At 39.6% G+C, this 15628-nt stretch overlaps 1 protein-coding gene across 1 annotated transcript; it reads left to right on the top strand.

Annotated features, from left to right (window-relative positions):
• Nucleotides 1-141: 141 nt before the first annotated feature.
• dera (deoxyribose-phosphate aldolase (putative)) lies at nucleotides 142-11810 on the top strand. Its single transcript, XM_067390974.1, has 9 exons — nucleotides 142-278; nucleotides 720-817; nucleotides 910-1057; nucleotides 2435-2530; nucleotides 2643-2777; nucleotides 3775-3903; nucleotides 7871-7983; nucleotides 8059-8208; nucleotides 8483-11810. The coding sequence occupies exons 1-9, from the start codon at nucleotides 248-250 to the stop codon at nucleotides 8537-8539; spliced, it is 957 nt and encodes a 318-aa protein (XP_067247075.1). The 5' UTR covers nucleotides 142-247; the 3' UTR covers nucleotides 8540-11810.
• Nucleotides 11811-15628: the final 3818 nt, after the last annotated feature.

Raw genomic sequence — 15628 nt, 5'->3', positions numbered from 1 at the left:
TAAACACCCTCTGCTCTAGTGTGATTTTTCGAGCGGTCACACGTTAATAAATACAAAAAACGTCATCATTCTACGCCTCGCGTAGCGGTGAAATGATTGGCTTGAAGTGTTTTGGGTCGGCGAATCAGTGACGAGCAAACCCGGAAGACGCGCATTATCGTGAAATCTGTCAGTGTGCAGAGCTGCTGCTTGTCAAATCAACCCGATCTATTAAAAGTTAATTTCATCCAGTGAGTTATATTTCATCATGTCCGCGAGAAATCCAGTAATGCATCTTGGTAAGTCTTAAACCGCCCCCAAAAACATTACATTGATTAATTAATTCCGCTACTTTTTCCACGTGATGGGATCAAAAGGACTGAAGACAGAAATTAAAGTTCTTTGCAAACTACTAATGAGTACCAGTCATCGTGGTGTAACTTAAGCTTTACGTTTAACATTGAACATGTAAAAGTGCAAAGTATATTCTTCGTGTTATGTGTGGTTAATCTTTAACTCCATCTGAGCTGTTAAGAACTGCATAATTCAACATTCAAGCATTTAGTATATCTTAAATATAATTCTATATTTCTTTCTTCTTTCACTGATACAAAGTTGACTCCAAACTGTATGTAAATGAAATGCCCTTAATGAATTCCACATGACCCATGTGTCTCATGATCCACGTTGAGCAGAGGGGAATAACAGGACAAAACTGATTTCTTCTTGCCTTATTTTAGATCTGGAATGGGTGTCAAAAGTCAGAGTCAACACTCAGGCTGTTCTTAAAAGAGCCCAGCAGATTCAGGGACACAAAGTGGCCAAAAAACAGTGGCAGGTAAACTGTTTACAATATTTATGGCACATAATCACTGCTATTGCTTTATGCCAGCTAAAACACATCTTTATTGATCTACATTGTTATTGTAGGCTGCCTGGTTGCTGAAGGCTGTCACATGCATCGATCTGACGACCCTCGCTGGTGACGACACACCTTCCAATGTCCATCGACTCTGTATGAAGGCCACACAGCCGATTCGCCATGATCTGCTGAAGAGCATGGACATGCATGACAAAGGTGCCTCTGTCTGGAGGATTTTTGCATGTATTTCTCACATCATGATCCTTGTTGTTGGTTCACTTGATTCCACATTTATCTTCTGTCTCTCAAATTGCAGTTTGCAATATAAAATAAGTTCAAAACCATTTCAATCCATTAAACAAATTACTGTTAGAGGAATTTTAGATCATAGTAATTGACAAACTAATCCTGAAATATGAATCCATACAGATTACTAATATATTGAATGTCACTGGTACTAATACAGCTTAATGGGCGGGGAAGGAAAAAAAAGATATATATACTACTATCTACTATCTATATACAAAATCTATATATATATATATATATATTTATGTTTATATATGTGTGTATATATATATATGTATGTATCTATATATATATATATATATATATATATATATATATATATATATATATATGTGTGTGTAAATTTACCTTTATTGTATATATTTGATACTTTTTTATTATAATACACTACTGTTCAAAAGTTTGGGGTCAGGGGTTAGGATTTTACATTTTTTGAGAGAAATTAATACTTTTATTCAGCAAGGAAGCATTAAATTGATCAAAAGTGACAGGAAATACATAATAAAAGTTGGGGGAAAAAAATGTGTCACGGTTTCCACCAAAATATTAAGCAGCACAACATTTCATTAAGTTCAGCATTGATAATAACAATAATAATAATATTAATAAAAAAAATGTGTGAGCACCAAATCCATGTGTTAGAAGGAACACATGAATGGCTGCTAAAATTTCAGGAATTCCAGGAATAAATTACATTTTAAATGTATTAAAATAGAAAATATTTATTTTAAATTATGAAAATATTTCACAATAATACCATTTTTACTATATTTTTAATCAAATAAATGCAGCCTTGGTGAAAATAAGAAACTTCTTTGAAAAACATTAAAACGTTTTACCGACACCAAACTTTTGAAGGATAGTGTATATATTTTAGTGTATTTATTTTATTTTATTAATGTTTTTATTAATGTATTATTGTAATGTTATTAATGGTATTTTATTGTATTGATGGTTTTTAAGTTTTAGTAACATAAACATGTCACTGTATATCTGTCCACAAGAGGGAGACAAAGCTCTTTCCCCAGAAATGGACTGGCTGGTGAGATCAGTGACTTCAGCAACTTAAATTCAACCTTTTACTGAATAAAAAAATAGTTTATAACATAATAAGCATTAGATGTTAACAGAACTTTAAGTGTTTTCTTTGAATCATTGTGCTGTGTTTACTTTTATGTATTTATTAAAATGTAGTTGTTGCATTAAATTCATTCTAGTTTTCTCTGACTTTGAAAACTGTGTGTGTATGTGTGTGTGTGTGTGTGTGTGCATGCATGATTCCAGGAATCACAACTGCAGCTGTCTGTGTGTACCCATCACGGGTGGCTGATGCTGCCAAGTCTCTGAAGGCTGCCAACTCTAGTCTTCCTGTTGCATCTGGTAAGACATTTGAAACTGCTTATCTTAAAACACATTTCATTTCTTCTTCAGATATCATCCCAGAGAGGGTGCAATCGCATTGTCTCACCTCACGTCATTCTCTTCGCTTTAGTGGCCACTGGTTTCCCTGCTGGACAGACGCCATTGAAGACCCGTCTCGAGGAGGTCCAGATGGCTGTGAAGGATGGTGCTTCGGAGATCGATATTGTCATAAACCGGACTTTGGCACTCACTGGACAGTGGGCAGGTGTGTGTAACCAGGGTACTACTAAGGGAACGCAAATACAGTTCCATACCAAAAAAATCCTTTTAAACCAGACTGTTTGCTTTTGATTTAAAGAGGACCTATTTCAACTTCTTTGGTGTTTAATGTTGCTGTTTGAGCATGGAAAAGGTCTGCAAAGTTACAAAGTCCGCTCCAAAGAGCGTTATTCTCTAAATCAGTAAGCACTGTTTCTGAACTCCCTGAAACGCCTCAATTGTAGTCTTGAGTTTTCTTCTGGGAACGAACATGTCACAATATTCCTCATTTAAATAATTCCCGCCCCAGGCATATACAAAAAAAGGGAGCAAGGCATTGTTGAGTTGTATTAGTAGCATGTTAAGTCTCGCAGATATAGTAAGGGGCGTGCCATTTCCGAAACACGCTTGAAGCAGTTGACCAATTACTCCAGCCGACCAATCAGAGCACATTGTGCTTTTATAAAGGAACTAGAGCATTACTGACAGACCAGTGTTGCCAAGTCTGCAGTTTTCCTGAAGAACCCTTGCCGCGGGTTGTTTTTCATGTCTGCGACTTGAAGCGACCCCAAATAATATGATATTTAGTGCCTGGAATGAGAATTTTACCAGGGGAACACCGCCAAAAAGAGGATTCCCCCCCCCCCAAAAATGCGATTAGGACTAGTTTTGAGCTTGTTCCGAGTAGCAATTGGGCAGGTTTTGTTGTGAAAACCTGGCAACCCTGTGATAGACTGAGAAGTGCAGTGCTGCAACACTGTAAAATATGCAAAACAATAAGGTGTTTTTTGAACATTCATGCATGAAAACCTATTCTAGTAAAACTCTAAAACAAAATCAATACTTAGGGCATAAGCTTGTGTCTTCCAGACTGACCAGCCGACATTGGCCATAACTATCAAACAATAATAGTACCCAAAGCATATTTTTCTTCAGTTATACTTTGATAGCTGGTGAAAATACAAATGGATGACATTCATTTTTGTCTCTCATTGTTATCTCAGCCCTCTACGATGAGATCCGGCAGTTCAGAGAGGCCTGTGGAGACGCCCATATGAAGACCATCTTGGCAGTGGGAGAGCTGGGAACCTTCACAAACGTCTACAAGGCCAGCTTGGTGTCCATGATGGCAGGTGAGGACATTAATAGATCTGAGGAAAAAAATTGGTTTTAATTCGAGTCCAGTCAAGTCCTGAAGAAATAATTATTATATACATAAATGTTTTATTTTAATTATATTTAAGTTGTCATCAAAACAGTTTTTCAACCAGTTTATCTATTTATAGGATGTTGATGGGTACAAATAGGTGAAATGAGCATGTTTGGCTGTCTCTTACCATGAGTGTTTTGCTTCATGGCACTTTGGTCTTGATTTGATTAGATGGTATTTATATTCCTTATGAAATATATATAAAAGTCATGGGCCATGATTCAGTGCATACTGTTAATTTTTTTTATATTGTTTAAATTATCATTATCCATTATGGTGTAATTAAGACCCTTTCTTTCTTTCTTTCTTTCTTTCTTTCTTTCTTTCTTTCTTTCTTTCTTTCTTTCTTTCTTTCTTTCTTTCTTTCTTTCTTTGACATTGATTTGGACAAATGTTTTTCAAATAGTAATAATACTATTTTTGTTTATTAATGCTTTTTATTCAAGAAATAGTAAGGGTTAATAAGGGTTTCTTTTATTTATTTTTCTCTATATTATGATAATAGGACAATTCTATCACTCTGACATATTTGACTTCATGCCCTCCAATAATATCAAAATTAATTTTAATGTAAAAATTAAAAATATTGTTTTTATATTGCATTTATATTTTGAATATTTTTTGGAACATATATACTTATTTAAATGATCACTATCCATTATTGTCTAATTCATTTTAAATGGCTATTTAAATATATTGTCAGAAAGATGCAAACTGTGCAGTAACTACATCCACCAGCAGGGACTAACTGGTCATGCTAACAAGCTAAATCTGACCTCCTGGTAGGGCTGTAAAATCGATTAATCGTGATTTTTTTTGCATCTAACAAAAAAGTTTGTTTACATAATATATATGTGTGTATACATACTATTGTATTTATATATATTGACATATAATATAAATAAATATAATATATATATACACACACACACATATATTATGTAAACTAACTTTTTTTGTTAGATGCGATTAATTGCGATTAATCGATTTTACAGCCCTACCCAGGCATGATCAATACTAACAGTGATGCTTGACTTAGCAAGTTTGAACGTTTGTCCACAGTGTGGCGCCATTGCTCATCCTTTCCGCACTCCACATCCAGATGGCCAAACACACACACACACACACAGAGCAGGCCAGTGACTGTATGCTTAAATAGCCATTGCACATTAAGCCGATTACTGTACCCAATTGTCAGCGGCTCTGATAGGGATCGTTATTAAAATGCATTGCTTTTGTCGCCGCGCTCATTCCTTAATCTCCCCTTGTTCCTATGAATTGCGTATGAGGTTTCTGAAATTGAATGATAATTTCACCTATTAATCTGCGACGCCGGAGCTATTTTACTCCCACGCTCTCCGGCAGTGTCCCCCCGCTCCGCCGCAAATGAATAGAGCTTCATTACTGTCGCCCGCGTTTAATAACCGTTATCCATTATCGTGTAATTAAGACTCCCCAGAACGAATCTCAAGGATTATGTCAGTTTGAGGGAGAGGGTGAGCAATAGAGTGAAAGAGTGTCGGAGGAAAGGGGAAGGGGTGGAAAAAGAGTGGAAAAACACATAGAACGTATCTTTAATGAACTGGAAAATGTTCATCTTGTTCTGTGCGGTAATGAACAGTCATTAGACATGAGGAAGGGCAGGCGGGACTCGGGTGCTGGGGGTTAGAGCTGGTCCACAGTTTGTGGTTCATCCATTAGAAGCGTCATTTTATCTTCTATTTTTATCGGAACGCTGATAAACCGTAATTGGCTATGAAGGAGAGGAAGGGAGAAATGAAAGCTCTTATTGATGAAGGAACGCACACCCTCTGAGCCCTGCCGACGGGACCATATGTTCTTGTCTAGCCTCCCCTGCCCTCGCGACTAATGTCCTGTCGGGGTTCAAAACCTGACGCCTTTCTGAAGTGCCTGAATGGAGGTGCTAAAAATGTGCTGGACTTTCTATTTTCAGAGCTCATTGGAGTGAACTTTGACCTGTCAGTCTGAGCCAAACAAGTGTCAGATGGAAGTTTTTGGCTTTTGTTGATGAAGAATTACTATTACTTGCCAGTGTGACCTGGTGTATGCAGATGTATTTCGACAATTAAACCACATGTCATGTTCTTAGAAATGTACTGTGCTCTCATCTTGGTTTCATATGGTTTTGAAAGTCTTGTAAATATAATTTAGGTTTAGATTTTAGATTGATGACTCTAATACATATATATATATATATATATATATATATATATATATATATATATATATATATATATAGATATATACACCGTTCAGACATAACATTATGACCACTGACAAGGTGAAGTCAATAACACTGATTATCTCTTCATCACAGCACCTTTTAGTGGGTGGGATATATTAGGCAGCAAGTGAACATTTTCTCCTCAAAGTTAATGTGTTAGAAGCAGGAAAAATGGGCAAGTGTAAGGATTTGAGCGAGTTTGACAAGGGCCAGACTGTGATGGCTAGACGACTGGATTGAATTATCTCCAAAACTGCAGCTCTTGTGGGGTGTTCCCGGTCTGCAGTGGTCAGTGTCTATCAAAAGTGTTCCAAGGAAGGAACAGTGGTGAACCGTCAACAGGGTCATGAGCGGCCAAGGCTCATTGATGCACATGGGGAGTTTAGGCTGAACCATGTGGTCTGATACAACAGACAAACTACTGTAGCTCAGATTTCTCAAGAAGTTAATGCTGGTTCTGATAGAAAGGAGTCAGAATACACAGTGCATCACAGTTTGTTGAGTATGGAGCTGCAGAGCCGCAGACCAGTCAGGGTGTCCATGCTGACGCCTGTCCACCGCTGAAAGAGCCAACAGTGGCCATGTGAGCATCAGAACTGGCCAACAGAGTAATAGAAGAAGGTGGCCTGGTCTGATGAATCACGTTTTCTTTTACTTCACGTGAATGGCCGGGTGTGTGTGCGTCACTTACCTGGGGAACACATGGCACCAGGATGCACTATGGGAAGAAGGCAAGCCGGCAGAGGCAGGCCCGGTCCCAAATGGAACCCTAAACCCTCACGGTCTTCCTCCGCACTTTCGTGACCGCTTTGACTGCTGGGTAAAGTCCTCTGCGTAGCTCAGAGACTTGTGGTCTCAGCTGAAGTGCGCATTGAGGGCGCATAGAGGCCGCAAAGGGGGCACTCGTGAATACCCGTTCTGTAACCTAAAATGATGAATGGGACACCCTGCGGTCTCGCAGACTTAGCGGGCATGCGCACGTGGCAGCCATTGTAAGCCCACAAAAACTAAAGTTCGTAGAAGTGTGCCATTTGGGATTCAGCTGCAGTGTGATGCTTTGGGCAATGTTCTGCTGGGAAATCTTGGGTACTGCCATCCATGTGGATGTTACTTTGACATGTACCTCCTACCTAAGCATTGTTGCAGACCATTTACACCCTTTCATGGAGACGGTATTCCCTGGTGTCTGTGGCCTCTTTCAGCAGGATAATGCGCCCTGCCACAAAGCAAAAATGGTTTGAGGAGCACAACAATGAGTTTGAGGTGTTGACTTGGCCTCCAAATTCCCTAGATCTCAATCCGATCGAGCATCTGTGGGATGTGCTGAACAAACAAGTCCGATCCATGGAGGCTCCTTCTCGCAACTTGCAGGATCTGCTGCTAACATCTTGGTGCCAGATACCACAACACACCTTCAGGGGTCTACTGGAGTCCATGCCTCGGTGGGTCAGGGCTGTTTTGGCAGCAAAAGTGGGACCAACACAATATTAGCAAAGTGGTCATAATGTTATACCTGATCAGTGTATATATATGCCCATCAAATGAAAAGAATTGTCTAAGTTGGCTTTTCTTGGCCTGAATGAGGATCAAAGTGGACCAGACTTCATGCCAGTAGATAAAAGGCTTTGTATTTTCTAACCACTAGGATCTGACTTCATCAAAACTTCAACCGGCAAGGAGTCTGTCAATGCCACATACCCCGTTGCCATAGTAATGGTGCGGGCCATCCGTGACTACTACTTGAGGACAGGCCACAAGGTAAAGAACCTCTAAATCACCTTCTTTTACATAACTCATCCAGCCTGTTTAACTGATGCATTTTTTGGTCCTCAGGTGGGTTTCAAGCCCGCAGGAGGCATCCGTACGGCGCAGGAGTCTGTGGTGTGGCTGACCCTGATGAAGGAAGAGCTCGGAGACGAGTGGCTCAGTCCTTACCTTTTCCGACTAGGAGCAAGTAGCTTGTTAGCTGACATTGAGCGGCAGGTAATTAAACCAACAGTGTTTCACACTCTCAAAGCTGCTCTATTCTGGCTTCCGATGGGATAAACTGATAATTATCAGCCATTATGGCTGGAAACAGACACTATTCAGGGAGGGCGGCATCGTGGCCCAGGTCACCGGTGATGAATAGCATATAGATTAGCTCTTTTATTTATGTATTAGGCTAAATGTAGCTGCGTTCGACAAAGTTTTTATCATCATACCTAGTTTTACTGAAGCTGAACATTATTTTAATCTAAAATTTTTGTTATTACAGATTTACCACTACGTGACTGGACGCTATCCTGCCTATCATGAACTTCCTATGGCCTGAGTCTGTGAAAAATCAAATATTTGGGCCAATAAAAGCTGTTTAGTGATAGAATGGAAAGACGTCACACCCGTTTATGAGGTCAATTATAACGAAAAGTGATATTGTCTTATAGCTGAAATGAAGTACAGGATCTGTCATAAACTACGAATATATTTTATTATATTGTAAAAACTTAAGACATGAATGTCTTTTTTCAAGTTATCTTCTAAGATTAATGCAAACCCAAGAACATTTCTGGATGACATGGTGCAACCTGAACCATCAGAAGTAAAAGTGCTCACTTTACGTCAGCGCAAAGGCCTCTTGCATCACTTTCTCATATCTGCGATTCCCAGCAGTTGTTCTTCAGACGAGTGTACAGATCTCGTAAGCTGCACCTGGGGTTACGCTATCACTGTCCGAGGCTGATGTTATTTGACTTCCGCTGAGCTAATTTCATTAATCAAGCGCTGGATGTCAGAAGTGTGTGTTTGGGATTAATTAAGAGGGGTTAAGAGAGTTTAAATGATCAGATAAAGCCGTGTGCCAGTTAGAGCTTTGTTTGAAGACAGAGAACTTTCTTTTTCTTCTCCGTCTTTCTTCTTTAATTAAGAGATCTCGGGCCGTGCCCTTGACTGGGATAGAGGATAAATGACTGAATTAATTGTGGAATGGGGAATGAGCCGAGAGGTGCGAGTGGAGTGAGATCGAAACTTCGGTAAATTCAGTCCGAAAACTGGAGCACAACTAGATTTGTATTCACAGAGAAGCAGTATAAACTCTTCTCACAAAAGCTTAATAATACCTGCATAAGCACTATTGTGGAGCTGGTGTTAGCATTCCTGAGAGATCCACAAGCAGCGGGATCCAGAATAAATCAACTAATTAATGCTCAAAAAGAATTATTTAGAACTTGATTAAAGCCCAGATTTTAAAAGAACTTTTGAAATGATCTATCTATCTATCTATTGTTCTATCGTTCTATCTATCATTCTCTCTATCGTTCTGTCATTCTATCTATTGTTCTATCGTTCTGTCTATCATTCTGCTGCTCTATCTGTTCTGTATCTTTATCTATCTATCGTACTGTTGGTCTGTTCTATCGTTCTGTCTATTGTTCTATCGTTCTGTCGATCTATCGTTCTGTTGTTCTGTCATTCTGTCTATCATTCTGTCTGTTGTTCCATCTATCGTTCTATCATTCTATCGTTTTATCTATCTATCAATCATTCTGCTGTTCTATCGTTATGTCTCTGTCTATGTATCATCAATTGTTCTATCTATCTTTCTATCTATTGTTCTATCATTTTGCTGTTCTATCATTCTATCTATGTCTGTCTGTCTTTCTACCTATCCATCTATCTGACCTGTCTATCCTTATGTTCATTCGTCCATCCATCTACAGTATCCATTTGTCCATATTCTACCTATGTATAATTCTATCTATTGTTTTATCTTTCATTCTGTCAGCCTCACACACATTGATTGGCTGTGCAGCTGATTGTCAGCTGTGTGTTGTGCCTGTGTTTCATTAGCTGTGACTCTAGTAGTTTATGAGGCCACACTGGCAGGGCTGAGTAAGAGTGATGGAGCCCCAGTGCTCTGTCTGCCTCTCCCCACCTCCCTGCGGCCATGACAGATTAGCTTCACTTACATAAAGGCATGTAGATCATCTGCAATCTGGACCCGTGGCCCACGCCACCAAGCCAGATAACGCTGAGGGATTGAGTTAGCCTTCAGATTGATTCTTCCCTCCGCAGACAACACTTCCTCTCCTTTGCTTTCTTCCCTGTTTTTCTCCTAGCTCTCGCCTCTCTTTTACTCAATCACATTCTCTCCTTTAGGCATTGTACCACCTCCAGTTGTTCTGTGTATTTCATACAAACTCATATAGCTGGCAGATATAATGACTTTTATTCTCTCCACCTGTCTAACACAAAAACAGTGCTTTAATCATGATTTTTAAGGTGAAAGTTTAAGCTGAAGTAAAGCTGAAATAAACTAATTTGACTAATGCATGTAAAGAAATATATTATTGTATATTATACAACATTTACAGTAAGTTCTAGTAAATTGTATCTTGGCAGCACAGTAGCCTCACAGCAAGAAGGTCCAAAGTTCAAGTCTCGGTTGAGCCAGGAAGCCTTTCTGTGTGGAGTTTGCACGTTCTCCGGGTGCTCCGTTTTTTTTCACAATCCAAAAACATGCAGTATAGGTGAATTGGAGATGCAAAATTTTCTGTAGTTGTGAGTGTGTGTGTGTGTGTGTGTGTGTGTGTGTGTGTGTGTGTGTGTGTGTGTGTGTGTGTGCGTGAGTCCCAAGCCGTGTGTAATGGGGAGGGTTGGGGAAAGACCTGGCGACCTACCCCAGAAAAATTCTTTTAAAAGTCTTTTACATATGACAAGAGATGGTCCATAGAATCACCAAGAGTCGGATATGACTGAAATGGTTAATGAATGATGAAATTGTATATCTAGGTGATATACTGTAGTGTCAAAAAGGCTTTCATATACATTTTTATATACCAATATAGTAATAAACAGAAATATGTACATATATTTTTACAAAAACTTTTCAATATATAAAATTATTTATTCATTTATTCAATATAAAAAAATGAACACTGAATTGAAGCAAACAAATGGAATCAGAATTCACAAAAAGTATTGAAACTTCAACTCTTAATACCATTTTTGCTACTGAAGTTTGTCTTATGTATTGCTAGCAAAATTATTGTGAATTTGTGATCCATCGCCTCTGTTTTTGCCCTATATCACTTTTTCTTTCTTTCAAATCTTTATGAACGCATCCATTTGTTCTAGCAGTCTAATTTGATTATGAGGTCATGCAGTGAATGAAATGTAAATGAACTCAGGAAACAGCTGAAATGCCAAAGGGAATGACTGAATTACATGTGAATTATTCATTAGAATATGTAGGTCTACTGTTCAAGGCGCTGTTTTGCATTTGAAGTGTTTCATTACATTTGACATACAATCTGATACAATTCTTAAGATCCCATGGAAATCTTGTAATGGTAAAACATTGTGGTTCACAATAGCATTCCCAATGGGGTCCAAAATGAACACTAACCAAGCGCCAAATGTAAGTGAAAACTCCCTTTGGCGAGTAAATAAAACTTACTCTGTAGTTGGCTGCTAACTTTATTTTGAGCTTTGACATACTACATGGCTTAATTTATAAGAATGGTAGTCTGACCCTCAATTATGTGATCGATGTAAATCAAAAACTTGTGGCAATATTTTTCTTTGCATGAAGCTGCCAAAATTTTAATGAGGACTAACTGAATAAATATATACAGTTATTCTAAATTATTATTATAAGTTATAATTACATTATAATTATTTTATATATATATATATATATATATATATATAAAAATACCATCATTATTATTAGTTCATGATAAATAATAAACATTTACGAGAATATTTATAGACTGAAAATGGATCTTAGTTCACTTGCCATTGGCATATGTGGCAAAAAGTAAATTTGGACCCTGATTCCCAGAATTATCGCTAACTATAGCAGAAGGAGTCAATCTGTCATATATTTTTAATTCAGTATGTGTGGCATAGATTAGGTGGCCGGTGCAAACGCTCTTGTAACCCGGTTTCTGAACCAATCTGACTGACTCTGTCAGCTGGTCGCCACTCACTCACTCTCTGACAAATGTCTTTTTTCAGATTGATTGCTTTTCTGCTGTTTTATTCATAAATGTTTTTTCTTTCTCTTTGTTCCTTGAAGCAGTTGTGAAAAATGGTGCGCTCAGGGTGGCGTTTCCAGGCTAAAAAATCATTTTTAATGACACGTGAGTCACCTGTCAACTACATTCATCACAGGCCAGGATTTTGCGCGTTGGAGGTTTGTGCGTGTGCTTTTCACATATTACCCAGCGGCAACACCAGCCTACCTCGTAATCAATTGCTATGGAAACATGTTATTCTGTGTGATTAATAGCATATACACATCTTATGTTTCTCTCATTTGTCTGAGAGTTGTTCAAGGATGCTTAAACAGAAACATCCAGCCCTGTGCTGCATTCATTCTGATAGGGTGCCATTGCTTATCATTGGCAAGTCATCTCTCGGCAGCTGAGTTTTAACATACTGAGAAACAAAAGAGAGCAAAACGGATGCAAAAGATCTGTGACAGAATGTCAGAAGTTGTCTTCGAAAAGCTGCCGGTGAGATTATGAATAATTGGTAGCATTTATTGAGCTGGCATATGACAGTGAAGAGTGACAGTTTTGTGTCAATTGCATGTTAACATGCTTGTTTTGACATCCTCGATTTTGGGGTTTGACAAAACAGATATTGTCCATTTATGTACGTATAGAATTTGGGAAACCTGCTTTTGACATCTTTCCAAGCTACATGCTTGTCGTAATGTAATATAATTTAGCTACAGTCAAGTTACTCTTTTGCTCAAATAGCTATCAACTGTTGCTATCTATTTGTCTCCTGTGTTAAGTGTCACAAACGGTAGTTGAGAATGATGAGATTCAGAAGTCTTTAATGAATAATCTACACAAAGTTACTCAGAAGAAGGCAGGCAATGCAACAACCACTATATGTAGACGAGACTGGACAAATGAGAACAGAAACAAGGGAACTTATGTACAAGAGATAAACAAAGGTAATTAAATACGCACAGCTGAACAGAATGACTTATCAAATGAGAAACTATGGTAGCTAATAACAAACTCAGACAGGCAGGAAAAAGCCCCCGGAAAGGCGTGACCCTGTGCCGACAGTCCAATATAGGCAGAAGACTAAGGTGGAGGACGTACAGTAGGTGGAGGACAGGAGAAACCAGGGTGGTGCAGATGGTGGAAGGAGCCAGGGAGAAGCCTGGAGCAGGAGGAGCCAGGTGGCATCCCAGAGTCTGGAGACCCATGGCAGCATCCAAGGAGGAAGGAGCCAAAGCAGGGATCTCCTAGACGAGGCAATTGGGATGACTGATGATGACAGAGCCGATGGTGGTGGAGCCCTAGGCGCAGACGGAAAGCAGGTGGAACCAAGTGACTGAGAGCCGAGGCGGAGACGGAGGGCGGAGCCAGACAGAGGCATAAGGATGGAGAGCCGGAGTGCAGCGGACGGCTCGTAGGTCCATGGCGTAGGAGGGGCAGCGTCTGACCCAAGGCAGAGCCGGTGGTTCGAGGGAGTCCGGTGAAGCCATAAGTCCGAAGGTGGAGCCGAGGGAGGGAGGAGCCAAGGTGGAGCGATGGGATCAGCAGCTGGAGGCAGAGCCAGGGGATCCACTCACCATGGGGGAGCTGGTTTACTGAAGGCCCGAGGCGGATCCACTTCGACGAGGGGAGGAGCAGAGGAGGAGCAGAGGGCAGAGGAATCGGGTGATTCCAGGTGAGACCAGCGGAGATGAAGGTAGGCATTCAGAGGCGTGTGGTATCATGTGTCCGACTGGACTCTGAGTCAGGAGTGGGGCTGGTGGTGTCCTCCTTGGGGCCAATGGTGAACTCTGATCCATTGTTCACCAGCACCCACTCCACATAAGCTGCGAAATCCTCACGGGGACCATTCGCTGGCAGGGGTGCCCTCGCCTGCACACTCAGGCTGGCGTGGTAGGAAACACTTGAGCGAGTTGTCTGAGTAGTGCCTCAGGCACGCCAGATTTAAAAAGTCCTGATCAGCTAGCGAACGGTCCATCTGCTCCAGGCACAACAGTGGAAAACAAAACCAAACTCAAAAACGCCACAACAAAATCATTTTGAGGCCTGGTCTTCTGTCACAAATGATAGTTGAGAAGATGATGAGATTCAATACTTTAATGAATAATCCACACAAAGTAACTCAGAAGACGGCAGGGAATGCAACAACTCAACTGTGACAGTAAGTTCAGTATAGATATTATTTCTTTTCTTTTCTCTTTTTTTTTTTTTTTGAATGAATGAGTATGTTTTTCTTTATGTGTGCTTGAAGATTCACATTTTATTTTCATTTTGATAGTCTGAGCTTCTCCATCTGGGACACTTTATTTTATATTATATTACTTTAAATATTTTATTTTCATTTTATATGAGCCATTTCTTTTCGTTTTTATTAGTTTTTTTTTTCATGTTTTATATGAGCTCAGTTTTTTTTTTTTTTTTTTTGTCTTATTTTGCGAGAAAATCTGTCAGTATTTCCAGGTTTAAATTCGATTTTAAATCTTAGATTTCCGCAGTCTCATATTTCCTTCAAAGCGTCAGATGTGCCAGAAAGGTTAAAGGGAGCGCTAGAATGAATAATAGTTTGAGAGAATTAATCCTGCACATAAGAAAAGCTGTCCTTCAAGTACACATCAAGAAATTCCATTCAGCCACTGGAGACAAGGTTTCTTTTATTCACTTTGGGTTGAAGGTCATCATAACTCGCACTTTGCGCCTCATCAACACAGTAAAAGTGAACCAGGCGGAGAAGACAATTAATCCCTAATGATATTAATGATGCAATTAGAACGTATACTAGCTTTTCCTGTGAAGGGGACGGAAACCAGTAGCGATGGATGCTATCCAGGGACTTCACTAGTGTCAGTCCGCACCCTCTGATGCTGCTGTGATGCGCACAACAAAAGAGAGCCATGGCTCGCGCAGCGCCGCTCGTGCAGGAGTGTCTCTCGCTGTGTGCAGTTGTCTTTGAATGTTGACCTTGGCTCGGAGCTCCCTAGCGACCGAGTAGTGAAGGAATACATGTATATGAGATCAAACCTGTGCTCGGGCCTCACCTGGCACTGCCGGTCTGATGTCTGACTCTCCGAAGAGCCTTTGCTTCAGCCACACTTGTCAAACTCCGCAGCTGAAATTAACGAGGAAAAGTTCATTAGCTTTGATCCCTCTCAGATCTGCAGTGGATAAATTATTTGTCATTGACAGATCAGCCAAGTATTTATAATCCATTAAAATGCTACAGGGCTGATGAAATGAAAGGTGAATGGCTTTTACAAAGACTAACGTGAGTTTAACTGTTGGCATTTACCCAATATCAATAAATCCTCATTCAAGTAAAAGGTTATGCAGGCTGAAAATAAAAAAACTGTCTGTGGAAGTTGAAAAAGTTTTAGTTATGGTTTTTAAGAGTTAATTAAGTA

This window comes from Chanodichthys erythropterus, chromosome 8 (assembly GCF_024489055.1).
Source record: "Chanodichthys erythropterus isolate Z2021 chromosome 8, ASM2448905v1, whole genome shotgun sequence".
Taxonomy (NCBI): domain Eukaryota; kingdom Metazoa; phylum Chordata; class Actinopteri; order Cypriniformes; family Xenocyprididae; genus Chanodichthys; species Chanodichthys erythropterus.
The sequence above is the reverse complement of the archived record's forward strand: the minus strand, read 5'-3'. Positions and strand labels throughout refer to the sequence as shown.

What these genes read in the sequence shown, in the direction of transcription:
- dera (XM_067390974.1), top strand. Translation starts at nt 248, where the DNA reads ATGTCCGCGAGAAATCCAGTAATGCATCTTG. An exon ending in AAATCCAGTAATGCATCTTG is followed by an intron (nt 279 to 719) that starts GTAAGTCTTAAA and finishes GCCTTATTTTAG; the next exon opens with ATCTGGAATGGGTGTCAAAA. An exon ending in CTTGGTGTCCATGATGGCAG is followed by an intron (nt 3,904 to 7,870) that starts GTGAGGACATTA and finishes TCTAACCACTAG; the next exon opens with GATCTGACTTCATCAAAACT.